This window comes from Adelges cooleyi, unplaced genomic scaffold (assembly GCF_023614345.1).
Source record: "Adelges cooleyi isolate 19-005CV unplaced genomic scaffold, UGA_ACOO_1.1 ACOO_flye_CR_arks_rails_tigmint_CR_PRNA_9, whole genome shotgun sequence".
NCBI lineage: Eukaryota > Metazoa > Arthropoda > Insecta > Hemiptera > Adelgidae > Adelges > Adelges cooleyi.
In genome coordinates, this window is record NW_026096579.1 from 5,558,633 (window position 1) to 5,578,433 (window position 19,801).

The following is a 19,801-nucleotide window of genomic DNA, read 5'->3' on the forward strand; positions in this document are numbered from 1 at the left end:
TACATAATAATATCATAATGCGTGTTTTACACATAACTGCGTATATTTATTTTATTATTATGCAAAATGTATATCTTACGGAATTCGTTAGTTATGCTATACGTTTCGATGAATGTCGTCAAATTATATTATGGTATGTAGATTTTACTTTTACACCTTCGACTTAAATAAAAAAACAATTTTCATAAAAATAATATTATCACTTAATATTTTATTACCACCTTCGACGATATTAACAATCGAGTTCTGGCTCGCTGCCCTTGCTACTACAGGTGACCAATTACCATCCAACGGGTAGTATTTAATGGGTGGTATTTAATGTACACAATGCTAAGTAAAATCATTAGCCGTTTCGCTATGACATTTGTCCATCACCTGTTAACATTTTAAAATCCTAAATCCGCCTTTTTTTTAAAAATTATTCTTATTTTATCAACATTGACTTAGGTTATGTTAGGTTACCATCCGAGTTTTATTCGATGAACTCACTTGAAAAATCCAGAATTTTCCATTCTTTGATTGTTTTTGTGACAAATCATCAAAAAAGTTTATTCTTTTAACGTTAAACGTTTAATGCATTCAATTGAGTATAGTGTAGTGAAAATTATTCCTTTAAAAATAAAATCTTAAAGCTTGCATGGAATATCATGAAAATGTTTAACGTTATTTACGTGCGTCGTCGTTTTTTCCATTTATTTTTGTTTAGTTACTTTTGACATAATTAATATTTATTATATTCGCACAGCACGATTTACATAGTGTATTTAAAGTAGGTACAATAATTAATAATACATGAGTGGTGAGTCATATTCGCGAGTGAATGCGTCTGGTTTACCCAGAACCTATGAATAAACCTGTATGGTTATAATTTTCAAAAATCTAGTATTTTGCTCTCATACCTAAAGCTATCTCGAAAAACAATTGCTGGCTAAATACAACTATTTGGCACATCTAAAACAATAGTTATATGTAGTAAGAAGTGACCGCAATATGACCCGTTTTATCCGTTCAGTATTACAAAGGTACAAAGCTGAGCAGTCAGTATAAGTAATTTGTAACTTTCACGTTACATTTTCCTCATTAGTAACATTTAACTCGATGATTCACTGATTTTTCTCAAACTATTTATAGTTACCAAATTATACTTACAAAAAATATACAGAATTACCAAGTGTCTATCCATTTAGCGACCATCGAAGTTAACTTAAAGCGTTATACTTATTGAAACGTTTTTTAAAAGTCAATCATTGTACTTCCTTCGAACTTATCTTTTCTAATGTGAATATTGCAAGTAATTATCGTCTTAAATAGACACCAATGTATTTTCCAACTAATAAAACTATTTCGGTCATTTTGACCAAAACCCCGACTTCCGTGCGCAGGTTAGCGTTGACGTGCGAATTTTTTCAACACTAATACATATAAAATTGTTGTTTGCGATTATTTGCGGTTTCGCCTCCGATTTAAACGCACCGGACCATGCAAGGCTATGCACATACCGGAATTAAACATTTGTGATAAAAAAAAAAAGAGGATTTGCCGAAAACTACCCGTTTATAATATCGTCATAGCGTTGGCGAAAACAATCGCGGTCGGAGAGGGCAAATAGATGATTTTTTTATGCAAAATAATAACAATGGTAAATTTTTTTTTTTTTTAAATTAGCCTGATGCGCAACGATAGAATTTTCGGTCGAACGATTTACAAGCCATGTGATTGGAAACACATCGGCATTGCACGAATCACCTTGACGTGGTCGTTTTTCCCATGCCCTTTACAGAGCAAACAAACACACACGGTATAATATGTACGTACATGAATCGAATTCGAAGCGGTGCATTAGTACCGTATAGACATATTATTATACCTATCTGTTCAGACCGGACGATGCCGGATGGAAATTGTCGACGTACGAAGGCGGCGGTCGACCTAGGCCTAACGTTTATAATATTTATACTTGAAAAATAAAAGAAGAATGAAAGAAATTGCCTCATCTTCAAGGAGAAACATGCGTACCATGAATTTGTCCTATGACACCCACCGTCTTAATCTTAATTGGACGTTTCTCACGATTTACCGAATAGCTAATAACAACGATGAGTGATATTAAGAAAAGTGATAAGGAGGGATGGTAGAAGGCACATCGGCTAGGGAGTTACCAGACCTGCTTATAAGGTGGTAATGGTGCGATAATGGGAAATCGATATTAGAGAATCATCTGGTAAGAGATAATTGATAAGAAAATCAGCTGATAACAGACAGAAAATCAGTCGATCGCTAGACACGACTGACGGCCATAGTCCGTTGTCGTTTCTCCAAAGGAAAGATGGCGTTTTTCGGGCTTCTCGTAAAGTACAGCGCTAATAGGTTTTGTTTTCTTACTCGTCTCGAAAACGGTATATTGTCACGAGAGATGGCTCTGACCTTCTCAACCCGGTCCAGTGGTCGTTGAAGTGACATTGACACACACACACAAGTCAATGCGGTGTAGTTTCATAACGTCGCATCTCTGGGTTATAATAACAATACAACAGCGGTGATTTATAATTTATTAAACGTCTGTGTATTTGTTCCCGTTTGACGCGTTTTGAGTTATAGATACATATATACATAACACTATAAGCTCTGTCGCACACGGTCGTTCGTTTGAGTGAGATGTGCCGAGAAAACGATTAAGAACAAACGGCGGCGGCTCCCCCCCCCCACCTCCCCCCGAGGGTGATATGATATATAATATTTTTCAAGGAGTCGCCGGCACATTACACCCGATATGGATGTCGGACCAATCCGACCGCAATGAACGGTCCAATGAACTCTATTTTATTATATGTACAGCCTGTTGTCTAGTACAATAATAATATGATGATGATGACGATGAGCATATTATTATGCACATGTTCGACGGGAAAACGACAGTGTATATTATTTTGATTTATAAAAAATAATTTTCCCGCGCAAAAATACGGATTTTTATTTTTAGCCAGATAGGTCTGGGGACGGAGCAAGGGGGATTTTCTAACGGGTCTCTAGGATAATCACTAGCCGCTAGGAGACAGAGCGTTGAAGGGTTAAAAATGCTTTAACTTTTCAAAGTCAACATTCTTTGTGTTGGCATTGTAAAAATTGCATATTTTTTCAGACTTCTAACTTTTGTGTCCTATTTAGGCACAACGAGTTACAGTTACCACAAACTACTTACGCTGTTTTATAGTTAATTAGTTACCCGATAAACTCGAAAATTACAATGGTACTATATAATTATCACCTAACCCTACGTTTTGCCCATTAGTATTCAGCGTAAGTTGACTTTAAAATTTACTCTTTTTTAAGTCAATAATTTTCTTTTCTTGGAGTTATCTATTTGGTAGTAAAATGTGTAGTGTATAATATTTTTAAAAATTTTGAAATCGTTCTACTAGTTTTATAGGCTCAAGTGGGTCGATTGTTAGCGAATAAGGCAATTTTGACAGAATAAACTTAATAATTTTTAAATTAAAAAATGTTCATTATTTTATTTTTTTTTAATCTCATTGCCTCGTTTGCTTACACTCGTCTATAAAGTTTCTGTTTAATGTTTATCTCATGTGAGAATGGTTGTTTTGAAAAATTGTTATAAACACAACGATCGTGTCACTTAATACGTTAGTGAATTTTTCACAAATTTACGACGAATTGTTCACAATAATATTTACCAACATATCGATATTGTATTTTTTTAGTTCCGCGGTACTTAAACAGTACACAATTCGAATGCATTTGTTCATAGTTAATCCGCCATGTATTATAGGCATAGAAAAAATTAAAAAAAAATTATTACACAAATTAATAAACAAATTGCATAATTTCTAATTAATTCATTTTTTTTTTCAATTGCATTTTATCAAACGTCTATCAAGTGTACCCTATTGTCGTGCGTTGCAACATTGTTTTAATAATATAGTGTATTTTTTTTATAGAATAACAATTCGATAACAATTTTAATAGAGACCTTGAATTTCAAAGCTTGCTATAATACCGCGGCAATTACATTTAGAGGTCTTTTATGGTAAATCGGAATTTACTTTCCAGTCGATTCCGCATTAGCAGCGATTGGGAAAATCGGTTATTTTATAAATATTATTAACATTTTTGTCATAAACATAAGCTGTTATCGATCAATTGTCGGTTATGAACCAGTGGATGGCCAAATCTGACAAACTGTTTGATATGGAGCATTTTTTTTATTTATTGTTATTAAGATATAACAAAGTGTGAAACCGTACAAAAAACGTGGCGGATAAAATAGTTAAAAAAACCAAAACGACCTTGTTGCTTATAAGTTTCAACAGACCGTATCGCATGGTTAATACAATTTTTTTTTACTGTACTCGATTTATACAATAATTAGGTGTTAAACGTTAACACTATGTTATTATTATTTTTATTCTTCTTTTAATTCTCTCAAAATACAATTAAAAAAAAAATAATTTATGGTTAATCATTATTACTGTAAACCCCGGATTAAATTATTATAGAATTTAAGCATGACGTAAATGGTGAAAATGTTTTTAAAAATAATTTTATAGGAAAAGTAAAAAAATATTTATTGGTCCGCCGATAGAAGTTATTATTATTATTATCAGCTGCTTTACCGTGTATAGGTTTATTGTTTTAGCAAGTTTAGTAAGTAAGTATTTGATTTAATGTAGTATTTTTAATTGTAACCGTAGTTGCTTTTTGGTATTAATTACGCCATATAGTTTTCATAAGTTTTAATTGTCTTGTTTGTGTTGTAATTAAAATATGTGAATTTACTCGTGTCGCCTAACTCGAGATGTGTTCTTTGGAGTTTTATTGATTTTACTATATTTTTTTTACCTATATTATACAGGTGGTCACGTTATCTATGTATGCTTACTTCGGTGCTCAGCTGATTGGCGCCCAAATGGTCGAACCGCCAGTCGAATGGGGATTCAAAGACTTCAAAGAGTTTGACTTATACGTCCCTCTGCTGACCATCGTCGAGGTTTGTCTCGCCCTATGTGGATAAAAATGTAATTAAAAAAAAATTGTGTTTTTTTTCCTTTAGTTTTGTTTTTTCCTCGGCTGGCTCAAAGTAGCCGAAGTGCTCATCGGTCCGTTCGGAGAGGACGACGACGACATCGAACTCAACTGGCTGATCGACCGCCATATAAAGGTAAAATTATTAATATATTAACAATAAATTGCCCCGCCCTTTAAATTGAATAAAAATAACAAATACAAATAAAATCCGATAAGAAATGGTATAGAAGATGTTCACTACATAACAGAGAGTGTAAATGTAGTGTTCATAGGGATTTTGTTTACCAGGTTATAAGCCAGTTGTATAATTTGGTTATTGATATAAATAAATACAATGGCAGCTTGCCAGAGCACTTTTCAAAAATTACACGGGACCTCAACGGGGATAGATTTTCTACACTTGCGGGAAAACAGAGTAGGCAGTAGAAAGATAATTACCATTTTTCTCTTGTTTCTGGCGACACTGTTAGTTTTCAAAACTATAAAACCGTTCACTGTAGCATTAGGCCTTTTAAAGGAATTTTGTGTTTTGTAAAATTTCATTTTGAAGAAAAACGTACTAGTCTACAATTTTTTTTTTTTAATTACAAATTACCTATTTTCTGTTTTTTTTTCTATTAAATCCCTTTTGATTTCTTAACAACCGTTGTCGGCTCACGGTTGATACAACAATATCAACGAGCTTCGCCGAGTGTTTAACACCGTGTACACTTAACGTACTTACAACTAAACGAGTTTTTCCGGTTTGGAGTAAAAAAAATAAAAAAATTCCTACAAAAGTAGGCCTTCTCGGTGGTTTTTATTTTTCTATTTCGCGCTTTAATTTTTTTTTTTTTTTTTATAACCTCCAAACTCGGCCGGATAAACTTTCATTTATAAAATGACATTTTAACCGCACAGAGTTTATTATAATAATAATATGACACCCGGTTGTCTTCATTTGGACGGTCGAGTCGGTCGTTAATTAGACAATATTTGACTAACGATGGCAATTCATCAAAAGGAGATTTTGTCAACACACATTTTGCAAACAATGTTAGCGGTTTGGGTTTGGGGTTTTTTTTTTAAGACAAGGTGTGACCGTACGACCGCGGTGAGGCCATGGTCCTACTAATGTAATGGATCTTTTTTGAATTTTATGATCCAACAAAATATCGTTGCAGTAATTTGCAATATAACTATTATTAGGGTCACGGTCGTCCGTACAATTATTGTATTATTACACCTATACCCGCCGCTAAGTATAATAATGCACACAAATATATTATGCACATGTGATGGATACGATTTTGACAGTGGTAGGTACGACTTGCTACTCGGTTTTGATACTTGGCTTCGACGACCCGTTTGACCTTTGTCGTTCACACACAATTACCCAATTCAACCTTAATTAGTGCATTGAAGTAAATTTTAATGCAAATTATTTTCGCGCACTTTTAATTGTTCGTAAGAATTAATTGCATTTTTTTTAAATTAATTTAATCGTTTATTTCTCGTCTTACAACAGTTTTTATAGTTAAAATTTTAAAAAAAATTTAACTAGAGTTTTTTTTTATACATTACATTGTATACTGTAATTATTTTCAATAAACTCCAAATTCATTTAATGTAAATCTTTAAGTATGATAAATTAATTATCTTAATAATTGCTCACAGATAAATTGTTTTAATTTATTTTAGATACGATTAATGTACATGAAATAAATAGATAAAAATTGCTATCAAGATTTTTCTAGATCTATCCAGATAACTAACTTATCTGAATACTTGAATCTAGTTAATGCTTAGCAATGCGTTAATACATGACTCACAATAGCATACAAAGAGTTTCCATTAAGATAAAAATTTATTAGTACTTAAAACGCATTAAAGCGACAAACAAGGTTTGGATTTTTTTTTAATTTATTATTTGTCGTCAGAATTGATTTTTGTTTTTGTAGTGTCAAATAAAAGTACACGAATTTTTGTTGACATTTAGACCTTATAACAGTAAATTTTTAAACGCAAACAAACAAAATAAATAATCTAAACAATCATACGTCAAGTCTAAATAGAGACTTCACACATGATTTCACAACCTAGTTATATTATAGCTGTACTTATGAGTAAACTTTTTTTCTTAAACCAAACATAAATCACATTTTTTCCGCCGAATTTTGTAATTTCGCAAACGTGATTTATCTTAAACTGTTACTAAAGAAAAAAAACGAATTCTTCTAAGATTACTAATACGTTAAAAATAAAAATAGGTTCATTGATCTAAACTGAAAACTAGTACTTTTAAATGATCTATGTAAAATTATTAGATGTCCTCTTGTTTTGTTTTCGTGTATACATAAAGAAAATGTAATTGTCCGTCGTTAATAGATTTTTTTTTAAAAAGATTTTCGACATCTTTTAAGTTCATTTTTATGTTTATTATACATTTATTATTCGATAAATTACAGTAAAACAAGTTTTACATTTTCAGTAACTGTTAAGGATAAAAAAAAAATTGTGTTCCTTAAACAAACCTTAAGACATGACTTGTATTTTGGTATGCTACACGAGACGGTTAATTTGTTGAAATTTGTTTTCCTGATTTATATAAAACCTCTAAGTTAGCTTATTCGCTATAAATGACCTAATTATCAAGTTAGAAATAATGTTGTTCACCGACAAAAAGAATATTCGTCCAACTATTTATTTTACTAAAATGTTATCAATTATTTGACGACTTAGTCAAATTTTGTGCAACCTTGGTACCGAAAAATTGTTATTTATGATCTTCCCTGGTCTTATCGGTGATACATGTAAGCCAATACGTGACGGTGTTTACTATTTAACGGATTAGCTGGTGTCGAGTTTGACGTCACTCGTAGTGTGTGTGTCGTTAAGGCTGCACGTTGGAAATTAACGATGGGTACACGTTGATACGTTATATTTTAGTTTGGTTATTATTATTGCCAATTTGAGATATCGTGTGTTGATAACAGTACAATATCGTTATATGTATCGGTCGTGTCGAGAAAAAAAAATTTAATTAGGTGTAGCCATTGGCTTGTAAACGACTTAGTCAAAGCTGTCTTTGTGCGTTCCTAGAAATTCTTGTACTACATTATTGCATTAAAAAAAAAAAAATACTATTGCTCAACGACACGCAGGGAGTCGTCATTGTAACGTTGTCTGAGATTCCCAGTCGGGTCGTCAAACCTATGTAAGAAGTTTTTTCGGCAAACGGCGCATCCGTTTACAGTGAATAACAGTATAGTAGTACTATTGTGTATATGCATTGTCCCTTTCCCAAACGGGAATCACATGATGTGGTCGGAAATCACACGTTTGTTTCCGGCTCAAAAATCAAAATAAGACCCTAAAAACTCCAAATTGTTCATCCGTCCGAAAACCAAAACCCTGATAATGTACACTAGTTTTCAAGTGGTGAGCACCAAAAAAGATACAAGTGACATTTTCATATCAGCTATAACATGACAACACTGCATTACCAAAAAAATAACACATAGCTTATTATTAGCCCAGAAATTATAATTATTATAAGATATGTGCATAAATCATGTACCTACCTACATACCTTACGCTATTAATTTTTAATCTATACAAGTGCATTTGTATCCTTTTGGCTAAATACAAATATTTTTCAATTTCACGTTTAATAGTTTTGATGTTTTTAAAAAAACAAGTTTCGATCATATATTAAGTGTCAATAGCATATTTTTCTAGGCCTATTTAATAACTAGGGTTTTAAAATTGTTCTTCAGTCTGTGAAAGCGGAATAAAACACAACTAATAAACATCACCTATAAGAAAATATTGGAAGTACAATTTTTACATTGATATCCTTTAAAAACTGTATAAAAATTACTTTTATTCATATGATTCACATAACTTTAATTTAAAAAAATATAATAATAAAATATTTTTGATTAACTAACATTTAAACAAAAAAAATAAGTTTTGTTTGTTCAAACAAAATATGTTGACAATTTTTATTTTTAGTTCGACTACCGAATAACTTACCTTTTTACATTGTGCAAGTTTACTTATAACTTTAAAATTTGGAAATTATATCGTTTATTAAAAATTCAGCAGGATTACCACGTTTATAATGGTAATAATATTTTAATTTAAAAAATATATGTATTGCTTTATTGTTAAAACATATTTTATATTGTGATTCTTGTTGTTTTTATTGAGTGAAAAAAATCAATTTTTTATCCCTAACCTACCGTAACTTAATTGAGTCGCAGTTTGAACCTGAGCAAGTTATGCGCGTTACCCTCGGCCTGTATGAACACCAATTTTACATAGGCATAGCTTTAACCCGAACAAATGATTTGCTAGACAAAACGCTTATTCCAATCAACGAACCATTACGTATTTATCTTTTTTTTTTTAAATGGATATTAAATGGCTGAAAGTCCATCTAAAATTTGCGTGGCCATTTTCATGTCACCGTCATAGTAACTGGATACGCAAATCTCGGATTAAGAAATGGTAGGGAGGGGAGTGGAAGGAAAAGGACATTTAACAAATCCACGGTTCAACGTTTTTCCGTGCAGCAGAGGAAATGGGCGATTTTTTTTTTTGAGGGGTTTATGTAAACCAACATACAATCTCATTGAAAATATTTTTTTTCCCATCAGGCCGCCTACATGATCGTCGACGAAATGCACGAAGAACATCCGGAACTGCTCAAGGATCAATATTGGGACGAAGTAGTGCCGAAAGACTTGCCTTACACGGTGGCTTCGGAGCACTACAGGCGAGAGGAGCCCAAAGGGTCGGCCGAGTTTTACAAGGTAAAAGAGTCTGACGCCCTGTACGCCAACATGGTGCCGCCGAACATGCACAGAAAACCCGCAGTGCACGATGACGTGTACGCCGACTATGTGAGTATTAAAAATATATTTAAAAAATTTAAAAAAATGTAACACCGGGAGGTCAGGTAAAATTAGGGAACCAGAAGCGGTGGAAGTTTTTTTTTGCTGGATTTCGCCGGTCGGGAATTTTGGGACAGACTTTGTTGGCGCTCGAAGAACTTATTTTCAAGTCTGTCCAGTGCAAAAGGAGATCAATCGGCGAAACTTACGGTCGCATGTACAACATGTTGCGTTGCAGACGATCGAGATTAATGAACCCGGACGGGTGGTAGCGTGTTTCTACTACATCTTTTTGTTTTGCTTCAGGTTTTTATTTTATTTCAACTCTTTAATATGTATCTCCTATGGCGAAGGTCAAGCGGTCGTCGTGTAGGAATGCACATGATATTCTCGCGGGGTCGTATCCGACAACGGCCGGTGGCAAACCGAATAAAATATTTTATACATATATATATATACATGTATTATTTATTTATACATTGCAACACCCGCTTGATTGGCCATCGACCAGACGCGTTGGAAGATTTCATAATACTTTTACTTCTAAAAAGAGTGTCCGGGAAATGCAGACATCATGCCGACAAAACAGCGTCCACCACTGTAAAATACACAACAGTGTAACGTAACTTGAACTTGCTCGGTTCGTCGGTTAAAGACAACAAATTTTAATAAATATATTATACGTGTTATGATGTGTTTATAACAAAACACAATAAATTTGAATATTAACTTGAAGTGTATGCGTCCACGAACTGTGATCAAGGCTGAGCTTGTTAACTGGATTTTTTATATTTACTTCGTTAAATTAAACAGTTACGTTAAACGTTTTGAATTAAGTTACAACTTAGGTTTATTTTTAATGGCATTTAACTCATGGCCATTTACAGCGGTTTGGCTTAACATTTTAATATAGCACAACCTATAGTTCCGGTTTTGTTGTACCATACTTAATTTTTAAACTAAACTGATGAGAATTGCTATTAAGCTATCTTAGGTAGGTGTAATTTTTTTCTTTCAATAACTGCAGTTTAACCTAAAAACAAGCTTGTACAAAATGTAAGATGAATTTGTATGACTTTATAAAAGTTACACATTATTCATGGGTCTATTATAAGAATTCACTTTATCTCGTTAAGTAACTAGATCATTTTTAATAGTAACTCGTTAATAATGTTAATTTTTAAACGTAACTCGTTAAATCGAGTTATTTTTTTAAAAGTAACTCGTTCATTAACGTTGTTTATTAACAGTGTGAAGTAGCTTTATTGAGTTATTACATGTTGGAAGTAATACCGAAGACAGTAAATGTTGAACTCGTTAAAATCTTTGAGCTGTACAAACATATTTTGTACTATTGATTGACTCGTTTCTATTTCAGTCTAACGTTTGATGTTTTATTTCTTTGTTTTTTCGTTTTTTTTTCAGGAAAGCGTGGACACGCCTATGGCCGAACGTCGCAAGAATTGGTTCCAAAGGCAAATTCACCGGATGGGATCGATCAGGTCGTCGTCGACCACGTACTCGTCCGGCGGTCTGTTCAACAGAACCAGGCACAATTCGGTGTACTCCAGTCCGGAAAACGGTATGCCCAACGCGGTCGCCGTCAACGGTCACGTGAACGGTATCAACGGCGCACACTTGCAGAAAATAACGCTTTATGACCGTCTTTGGGGCAGAAAGTCGATGAAGAGCCGACGGGGCAGCGTGCAAGGTGAGCAAAAGTTATTTCTGGCTAGTCTCTGCTAACATAGGCGGAGATGGCAGTATTACAAGTGAATTTTAGTTTATCCAATTAAAAAACTCCCACTTGGTTAGATTTTTAATTGCTTTTTAAAAAATTACGAATAAAGTATTACAGTTAAGTTGAAAGTAATGCTATATAAAACTGTATCTTCCCGTTAGTTTTTCGAAAAAAGACCAACGGTGGTTTTACAATTCGATTCAAGGTCAAGTTTCTAGTTAGAAAACCTAATATAAAAACTCATTTCGAAAAATTCCCCTTCTGGTTTGTTTTTTCTGCGTGCGTCACAGTATATACTACACTTGTAATCCGATAAACATTTCAAAGTATTTAAATGAAAAAAAAAAAGAAAAGTTTTTCAACTATAATATTAGAAAGCGAGTTTAGCAAGATAAAAGGTTTTTTTCAAACATATTGTTTTATATAATGGAGATTTTAATTTTTAACGCTTTTTCACCTGGATTTGACTAAAGCCAACTCTTTTTCAAACCTAATGACGGTGGGCTGTGGATGATATTAGTAAATTTATTTTCTGCTGGTTTTCAGAATTTTACTATATCTGATTTCTGTACAAAATTATAGAATAAATATCGTGTAACCAATTATGACACGAGTCATAGCTGAAGGTATGAAGTAGACAATAATATTGCTCAGGCGGAAAGTCATCGAATACAATGTTGTATAATGATAATTGACGGTTTTTTTGTGCATTAGGAGTATTCGTTTTAATAGATTAAAACACTTGGGCACCCGTGAAACGAAATCAATACAATTAATATTTATCAAAACTATTTGTAACTTCTTTTATGAATAACAATTGTTCGGTTAGGTTTAGTTTTGGCTGGTTCTACTTCAAGCTAGAGTTAATAATAATTGTTGTATATTTTATCAAAAGGATCGATATAATTGATGATAACCCGCAAACTCTAGTGGTCGTCTACGGATGGTATTTTTTCGAAAAACACGTGTAATTCGATTATTCGGTATCAATGTCGTTTCAAGGCCGCGCCGACTTAAGTTTAAGACACTAACCGCAACAACAGTAGCTGTAACTGACCCGGAATTTACCGCATATTTTCTCGATCCGATCAAATACGATTTCTTTGCGTCCAGTTCGACCGCAAAAATACCATATCAACGAATACAACTTTCTTGTGCCCTCTCTTTGAATTTTCGAATAGATACAAATGCAAAAATATTATTTTTATGCTAAATCACTACTGTCGTAATCGGCAAACAGCATATTTAGCGGTTTTCACTTTTTTCCGTTTGTTTTTTTTTTCAGCCCGACATAAATAATAATTAATTATAAGTATACCATGTGCGTAGAGGTCGCTTATGACGATTTTGATTATTCTTCCAACGCGACCAATTCTTTCACACATAACGTTTCTGTAAACATGACAATTACACCTATTTAAGTATTATTATTATTATTGATTGTGACCACTGTCCGAAGACGACTGCTATTGAAATCGATTAATTAACCGAACCCGCCACAATATTCCCAAGACTGTTAAAATAATAACGTGTACAGCGCAAATTACCGATTACCATAGACATTGCCGGCCGTCTTAACCCGAACACGTGAAGATATTAATCATTTCCACTTGGGTATTAATGATGTAATTACTCGTTAAAAACCATCCATTACATGGTTTTTATTATGCGAAACCAGCAGAGTCATCGTTGGTATTGTTGCAACGAAATTTCAAATCAAAACTAAACGCGAGACATTTCGCTCGAGTGATAATATTTTTGAGATTAACAAAAGAATTTTTTTTTTTTTAATTTACATTAAAAATACAGTCGGCGTATCATAATGGCCACTGATAACAAATTAAAGGCCGCGAATAGAACACGGTTAGGTTAGGTCGGCTTTGGTCACATTAATTGGTTAGGTTTACAAATTTCATCTGTTCGATGATGTCACAATTTTCGTTTTCTATATGTCGATGAATTTGGTTTTATATATTTGTACTCGTGTTGTTTTGCAAACTTTTTCCGTTTTCACTTGATACCCGTTGTTGATAATATTGATATCACGACCGAGCATTTAAATTAGCAATTGTAGGGGGTCTGTGCGGTTTAATTAGCTCATTAAATCGTCACGATTGTGTCGGCACAACACCGTTGTCGTGGCGAGAGCCCTTATCCAATGGAATCTACAAATTTCCTTATTTATTTTGATGCAAGTTGGTTACGCATTAGGTTCGATTTCGAAAACGTCTACACGAGCCATATTATATTTGTACAACACACGACAAGTAGACGCACTACGATTTATCTTTCCTTATCACGAAAAAGTTCTGATGGTATTATGCAAATAACGATTTTAACACTCAAGTGTTAATACTTAATGTTCATCAAAATTTGTAGTTGGGTTAATACGAAACATATACCGTTGTCTTGTATTTATTTCCCAAAATTCAACTCTGATTTAAAAATTAATGTTATATTTATTTTTCTAATTAAAAAGTATGTATTTGTACAAATTATTATCTGTTTAATGATAATTATTAAATAAAAGTTAATTTTAAAATAATACTTGCGATATTGTGTAGGTAAACTTTTTTTTTGAAAATATTGTTTTAATTAAAATTTGAAAAATTATTTGATTAAATTTTGTTTGACAAATTATTTGATTCGATTTTATGTAAAATCCAATGTTTGCAAAATTAGTTGCTTAAATATTATTTTAGCATAATACTTATTAGTAACATTTTTTGATTTGATTAAAAATTGTAAATATGATAAATAAATATATTTGATTATATATGATTGGGCCAGTTATTTGATCGGATTGTACGTTAAGTTAATTTTTGCAAAATTATTCGATTGAAAATTGTATTATCAAATAAAACTTTTTATCAAATTATTATCGTACACATTATAATAGGAAAAAAAGTGTCCAAATCAAATTTATTTTTTTTAAATAAAATTTCTAGTTGAAACGATTAACGTAGAAATACAAATTTTCAATAAAATTTGACCGATTAATTTTGCATAAACTAATCATACGTCGTAAAACGATTTTTGTCAAATCATACTATCTTCGAATGAAATACAAATAGTTTTGCCAATATTTTTACTATCTATTTTTACTTAAACAACGCCTTCGGTCTGAGGAACTTCGGTTTTCGCGCAGATAACCAAATTAGGTTGGGTCAGGTCACAGGTTAGCTCGCTCCACTCGCCCGGCCTTTTTTCGCATGATATCGGTAGATTTTTTTTTTCAAAATTTCTTTTCTCTATTTACGCTCTTCGATTGTTGTTTACAAGTAACTTGTACAAACGGACTGGACGTCCCGAGGGGTTCGGTTCACGCAATAAACGGCCATCACTATGTTATTACACACACACACACACATGTATAGATATATATATAGGTACATACTTTGGATACCGTTATGTCTGTGCCACATTCGAAACCGACATCGCACTATTTACAGATGATAAATTTATATATATATAAATTATTATTGTATCGATCGACCGTCTTGATGTGTGTGTGTTTTTTTTTTTTTTAAGGATCTAACAAGATGAACGCCAGGGGTAGGCCTAGGATTCCTACACCGGACGTGCAAAAGGACGGTTGTGTCGCCGACAAGGACAGCAACGTCAAACAGAACTCATCAGTCAACGGTTCCGTTCAGCCGGGACAGTATTCGTCGGACATACCGGTTGTACAGGTAATAAAAAACAATTGTAAAAAGTCATAACCCACCGTGTTGTTTACCTAGTATACGTCTTGTTAAGCCCCGTAGCAACGGGAAAAGCATTTTCATTATTATCATCATCCTATAGCTTCGATGCGAAGCCGAGAACTTTAACGATTACCTATTAGGTATGGATGTTCAAATAATTGTTGTTTTAACTAATTTCTTATTAGCTGTGTAAAATGATTAAAAATTCATGTATACACGTATTGAAAAAAAAAAACCGGAAAAGTATATTCGAATAAACGCTTCGATGCGAATCTGTACTTCTGTAGACCGTCGAATGTATAATATAAATTAATATAATAAATGTAAATTAGTGTATGAAATTTGAAATCAATTTCTAATTGCTGATTTAAACTGTAGCGATAAGGTAAATCTATAACCTGGGCGTTATTTAAATGCGTTCATTAAGTATAGTTTTTAAGTTATTTAAGTACAAATTACACCACCGATTATTTAAAATAAAAATGTATTTTAATAAAAACATATAATAAATACAGTTTTATTTTAATTTGAACAAAATATATCGAAATAAGAATTTAAAACTAATTTTTATTTGAACGAATTTAAATAAATTTCCAATATTATCTTTTAACAATTTTGTACTCCATTAAAAATGGAAATAATAATTTAAAAAATAAATTTGTATTTAAAACATTATAGAAAATAACAAGTTATTCAAATTTATTTAAAAAAAATGTTATTCAAATTTTTAAACAACTAATAATTAATTATTTTTAAATTATGATTTTTTTAAATAAAAATGCCCGGGGTTGCCAACAATAATAATAATACAACTATTGGAATAGCTCTAAATATATGTTAGGTAATTAAGTTTTTAAAATACTAACAAAATATCCCGAACCTTGAAATTTATAAATTTATTATTATAAAAAAAATAACAAATATGGATTTGAAGTACGTTTTTTTGTTTAGCTCGGTAAATACTAATTATACTACATTTGCTGTACATTTTAATTTATTGTCCGGGGTGTAAAAATGTATTTGGAATTATTTTTTGAACATTTATTCAATTGGAAAATAATACATTTATACACTATTTGTTGTGTTCTCATTGAAATACACTGTTGATTTTTAATATTCAAATAAAATATGGAAAATATTTTGAATAGGTTTTTGAATTTTTATTTAAATAATGTTCAGGTTTACTTGCGACGTACTAACAAATATATTTAGGAGATTTTCAAACACAGGTTAAACTCGAACTGACAATTATTGTTATATTATTATGCATGTTCCCCCACATTTGACAAAATCAAGTTTAATAAGGCGTAGAAATGAGACACCGCGTGTGTGTACGAACAACTTGAAAACTCATTATGTAATATTACATTCTTTAAAAACAAAAAAGGGTCTACAATACTTTTTGTGTACAACGTTATAATATGTGCGCCCACGTAAACTTATCGAGTCTTGGATAAAATAATAATAACATTAAAAAAAAATGTCTGTAATATCCAAACAAAATTAACAGTCGTAGGAACCCAAGTTTAAATAAATGTACAAATATATATTTGTATATATATATATATTTTTTTTTTTATCAATTTGTTCTGTTGTTACAATTACAATCGCACATCCAGCGGGTTTTAATGCTAATAGTTTTGGTGGACTAGAACTTAAAAAAAATAGTCATCGTCGGCGTTTTACACAAAAATACAACAACAATGGCCGTATCGAATTACAAGTCGTTTATTTTTTTATTCAATTACACCATATACCACCTACCCCTTTTGCCTAGTAGACGTGTCGGTGATGAGTTTGAGATTTTTATTTGTTTTCTTCTTCTTATAATTGCCAAGACCGTCGAGACCTTGAACGTGAGTGTTTTATTACAACAAAAATAACGATCATACGTTTAACGTCGGAATAATTATTATGATAATAATATTTAATTCTAGAGATTCGGTGTATTATTGTTTTACTGAGGATATTTTTTTTCATTATATAACTTGTTTGGAACTGTGCGAAAAGTCACGTTTCGTCGACCGAGCAACCGGTAGTTACCGCGCAGTGGAAATTGTAAATTATACATACATTAGAATTTTATTACAAAATACATAGTATTTTATGTACACGTCTAATCGATGTGAAAAGACTACCGGCGATTAATACACATTACGGTGTACGCATTTATTTTACTATAAAATACCAAATACCTAGTCCTGGGGGGGGGGAGGGGGAGAAAAATGTCTATTGAGATTTGTAGATTGTAATCTAAACCTATTACCGAAACCAGTATAATATATTTAATCTTGGCGAGTCGGAGTTTATCAGTTGATTCGATTTACTCAAACAGTAATAATTGTGTAACATATATATATATGATAAAACAGGTTATTGGAAACGGTCAAATAAAAATCGATCCCATTCTTTTAAACGATAAATAATAAATGATTTCAAATACGTTGCCTATGTTATAATTTATAATGATTCTAACGTTGTATATTTTGAACCATCTACAGATTCGCATCGAAGTTTCTTTTTAGAAAGATTCCATCGCTCAGTTATAACCTTTAACTGATATAATAAATGATCCTTTGACAGTAACGATCTTGCTACTGATCCTGTACTGGCTTTTTTTTAAAGGACCAGGGTCCTATACTTGTATATTATATCCATGGTCCTATGCGATTTCTGTGCAGCGGAATTACACTTTTACATTTATTCTTCTTCTCGTATCGCGTCCTCTACTGGGTTTTTTTCCAATTGTGTATCCCTTCCTATTGCCATATGACGGGGTTAAGAAAAATATGTAGGCATATTTTAAAAAGTCAATTTATCGACAGGCAAAGTCGGGTAAGTCATAACCTCTCATAACCAGATGACAGCAGCACAATACACAACAGCGTTTATTCCCCTCGTATTGGAATTTCTCCAACAGCGTGACCCTTATCTTTCGCCCTGTGCCATCAGCTTAATAATTGCGATTTTACCCAGGTGGTGTTGTCGCCCATTCAGGAGATGGACCCCAACCTGTCGGGCACGTTGAGACACCAACACCGGGCGGCCAACGGCGTGGCCACCAGCGTGCTGAACCCGGTGTTCTCCACGGCGGGGTTCGCCGGCCAGACGGTGTTCACCACTCGACCGATGTCCGTGTCGGTCAGCCCGATCGCCCTGTCCACGGTGACGATGAGCCAACCGCTGCTGACCTCGCTAGGACTGAGCGGTCACCGTTCGTCGTCGACGGATCCACCGGCGTCACCGCCACTCGTGCTCACCGACATCACCTCTTCCGGCGTGCCGCACTCGGACAAGGACGACAGCGCGTGCGGCGGAAGTTCCAGCGGAAGCGTGTCCAGCACGGACGAGCGCAAGACGCCGGCGTCCAACAGGCGCAAGAGGGGCGAGGTGTACGTGTAGCCGCCGGGTGACGAGATAATCGAGCTAATCCGGCCCACTGTCGGTACTTTGATTCAAAAAACTCGATTTAAATTTTTTCCAAAAAAAAAACCGCGTTCCCAGGTGGTTTTGAGCCGAATTTTGGTTTTCTAACCGTAAGTAGACACGAAGGTGTATTGTCCTTGCGAGCCGTCTCGCATTGATTTAACATTTCTATGATTTTTTTTTTTTTTTAATATATTATTAGTATTTTATTATTATCGTTAACAAATTGTGATACGCCCAATCAAAAGATACGCCGTCCGAAACTTCAACCAGATTGTATTACCTATATTATTGTATTCTACTATTATGTTATATTATTTTAGAGTCTAGCCTAAGTCCAGTCTTTAAACAGCGGACAGCGATAAGAAATAGTGTATTGCGACAAATGTTCCTTCTGAAAAAAACAAAAAAATCTAATAACAACGGTAAAGATATGACTATATTATTGTTGTTGTTGAAATAGATATTGTATTTGTAAATGCATCGCGTGTACAGTTGTTTATAATCGGAGTATATTATAGTATTATTATTAAGTTAAGTAGTCTATGAAATTGTATAATTGGATATTGTAAAGAAAGAAAAACAAGTGTATTTTGTACTAAATCATTGTTTGTCAATATTTAGGTACTTACCTATTTATTATAGTTTGGCGATATCTGTGATAGATAGTTGAAAACCCTTTTTTTCAATTTTTGTTATTTTCATTTATTCTATTTTCTAGATAAATATTATTATTTAAAAGTTTAATGTATAAATGACTAACCTGACGATACAATTATTGTAATATATTATAAATATATAATCGCGCTAATTAAAACAACTCAAAAAGAATATTTATTTTGTAATAATTATACTGTGATTCGTATGATGTGTAAATTCTAGGATGTTATCAAAACATTATGAACACATGACAAAGAAAAAATTGTACTAAATCATTATTTAATAGTAAAACGGGTTTGTTGGATTCGGGACACAACCGTTTACTAAGTTCGGTTTAAAAACAA

At 32.8% G+C, this 19,801-nt stretch overlaps 1 protein-coding gene across 3 annotated transcripts in view; it reads left to right on the plus strand.

Annotated features, from left to right (window-relative positions):
* Positions 1–19,572, plus strand: part of LOC126847012 (bestrophin-4) — a 46,573-nt gene extending 27,001 nt beyond the window's left edge. Inside the window, exons 6-11 of one of the 3 annotated variants that reach the window (XM_050586946.1) lie at positions 4,871–5,005; positions 5,069–5,176; positions 9,687–9,932; positions 11,349–11,634; positions 15,196–15,356; positions 18,348–19,572. In XM_050586946.1, the coding sequence (XP_050442903.1) occupies positions 4,871–5,005; positions 5,069–5,176; positions 9,687–9,932; positions 11,349–11,634; positions 15,196–15,356; positions 18,348–18,773 (1,362 nt within the window). In that variant the 3' untranslated portion in view covers positions 18,774–19,572. The remainder of the gene's footprint in view (positions 1–4,870; positions 5,006–5,068; positions 5,177–9,686; positions 9,933–11,348; positions 11,635–15,195; positions 15,357–18,347) is intronic. The other 2 variants (XM_050586945.1, XM_050586948.1) reach the window with 2 other exon arrangements.
* The last annotated feature ends 229 nt before the right edge of the window (positions 19,573–19,801 follow it).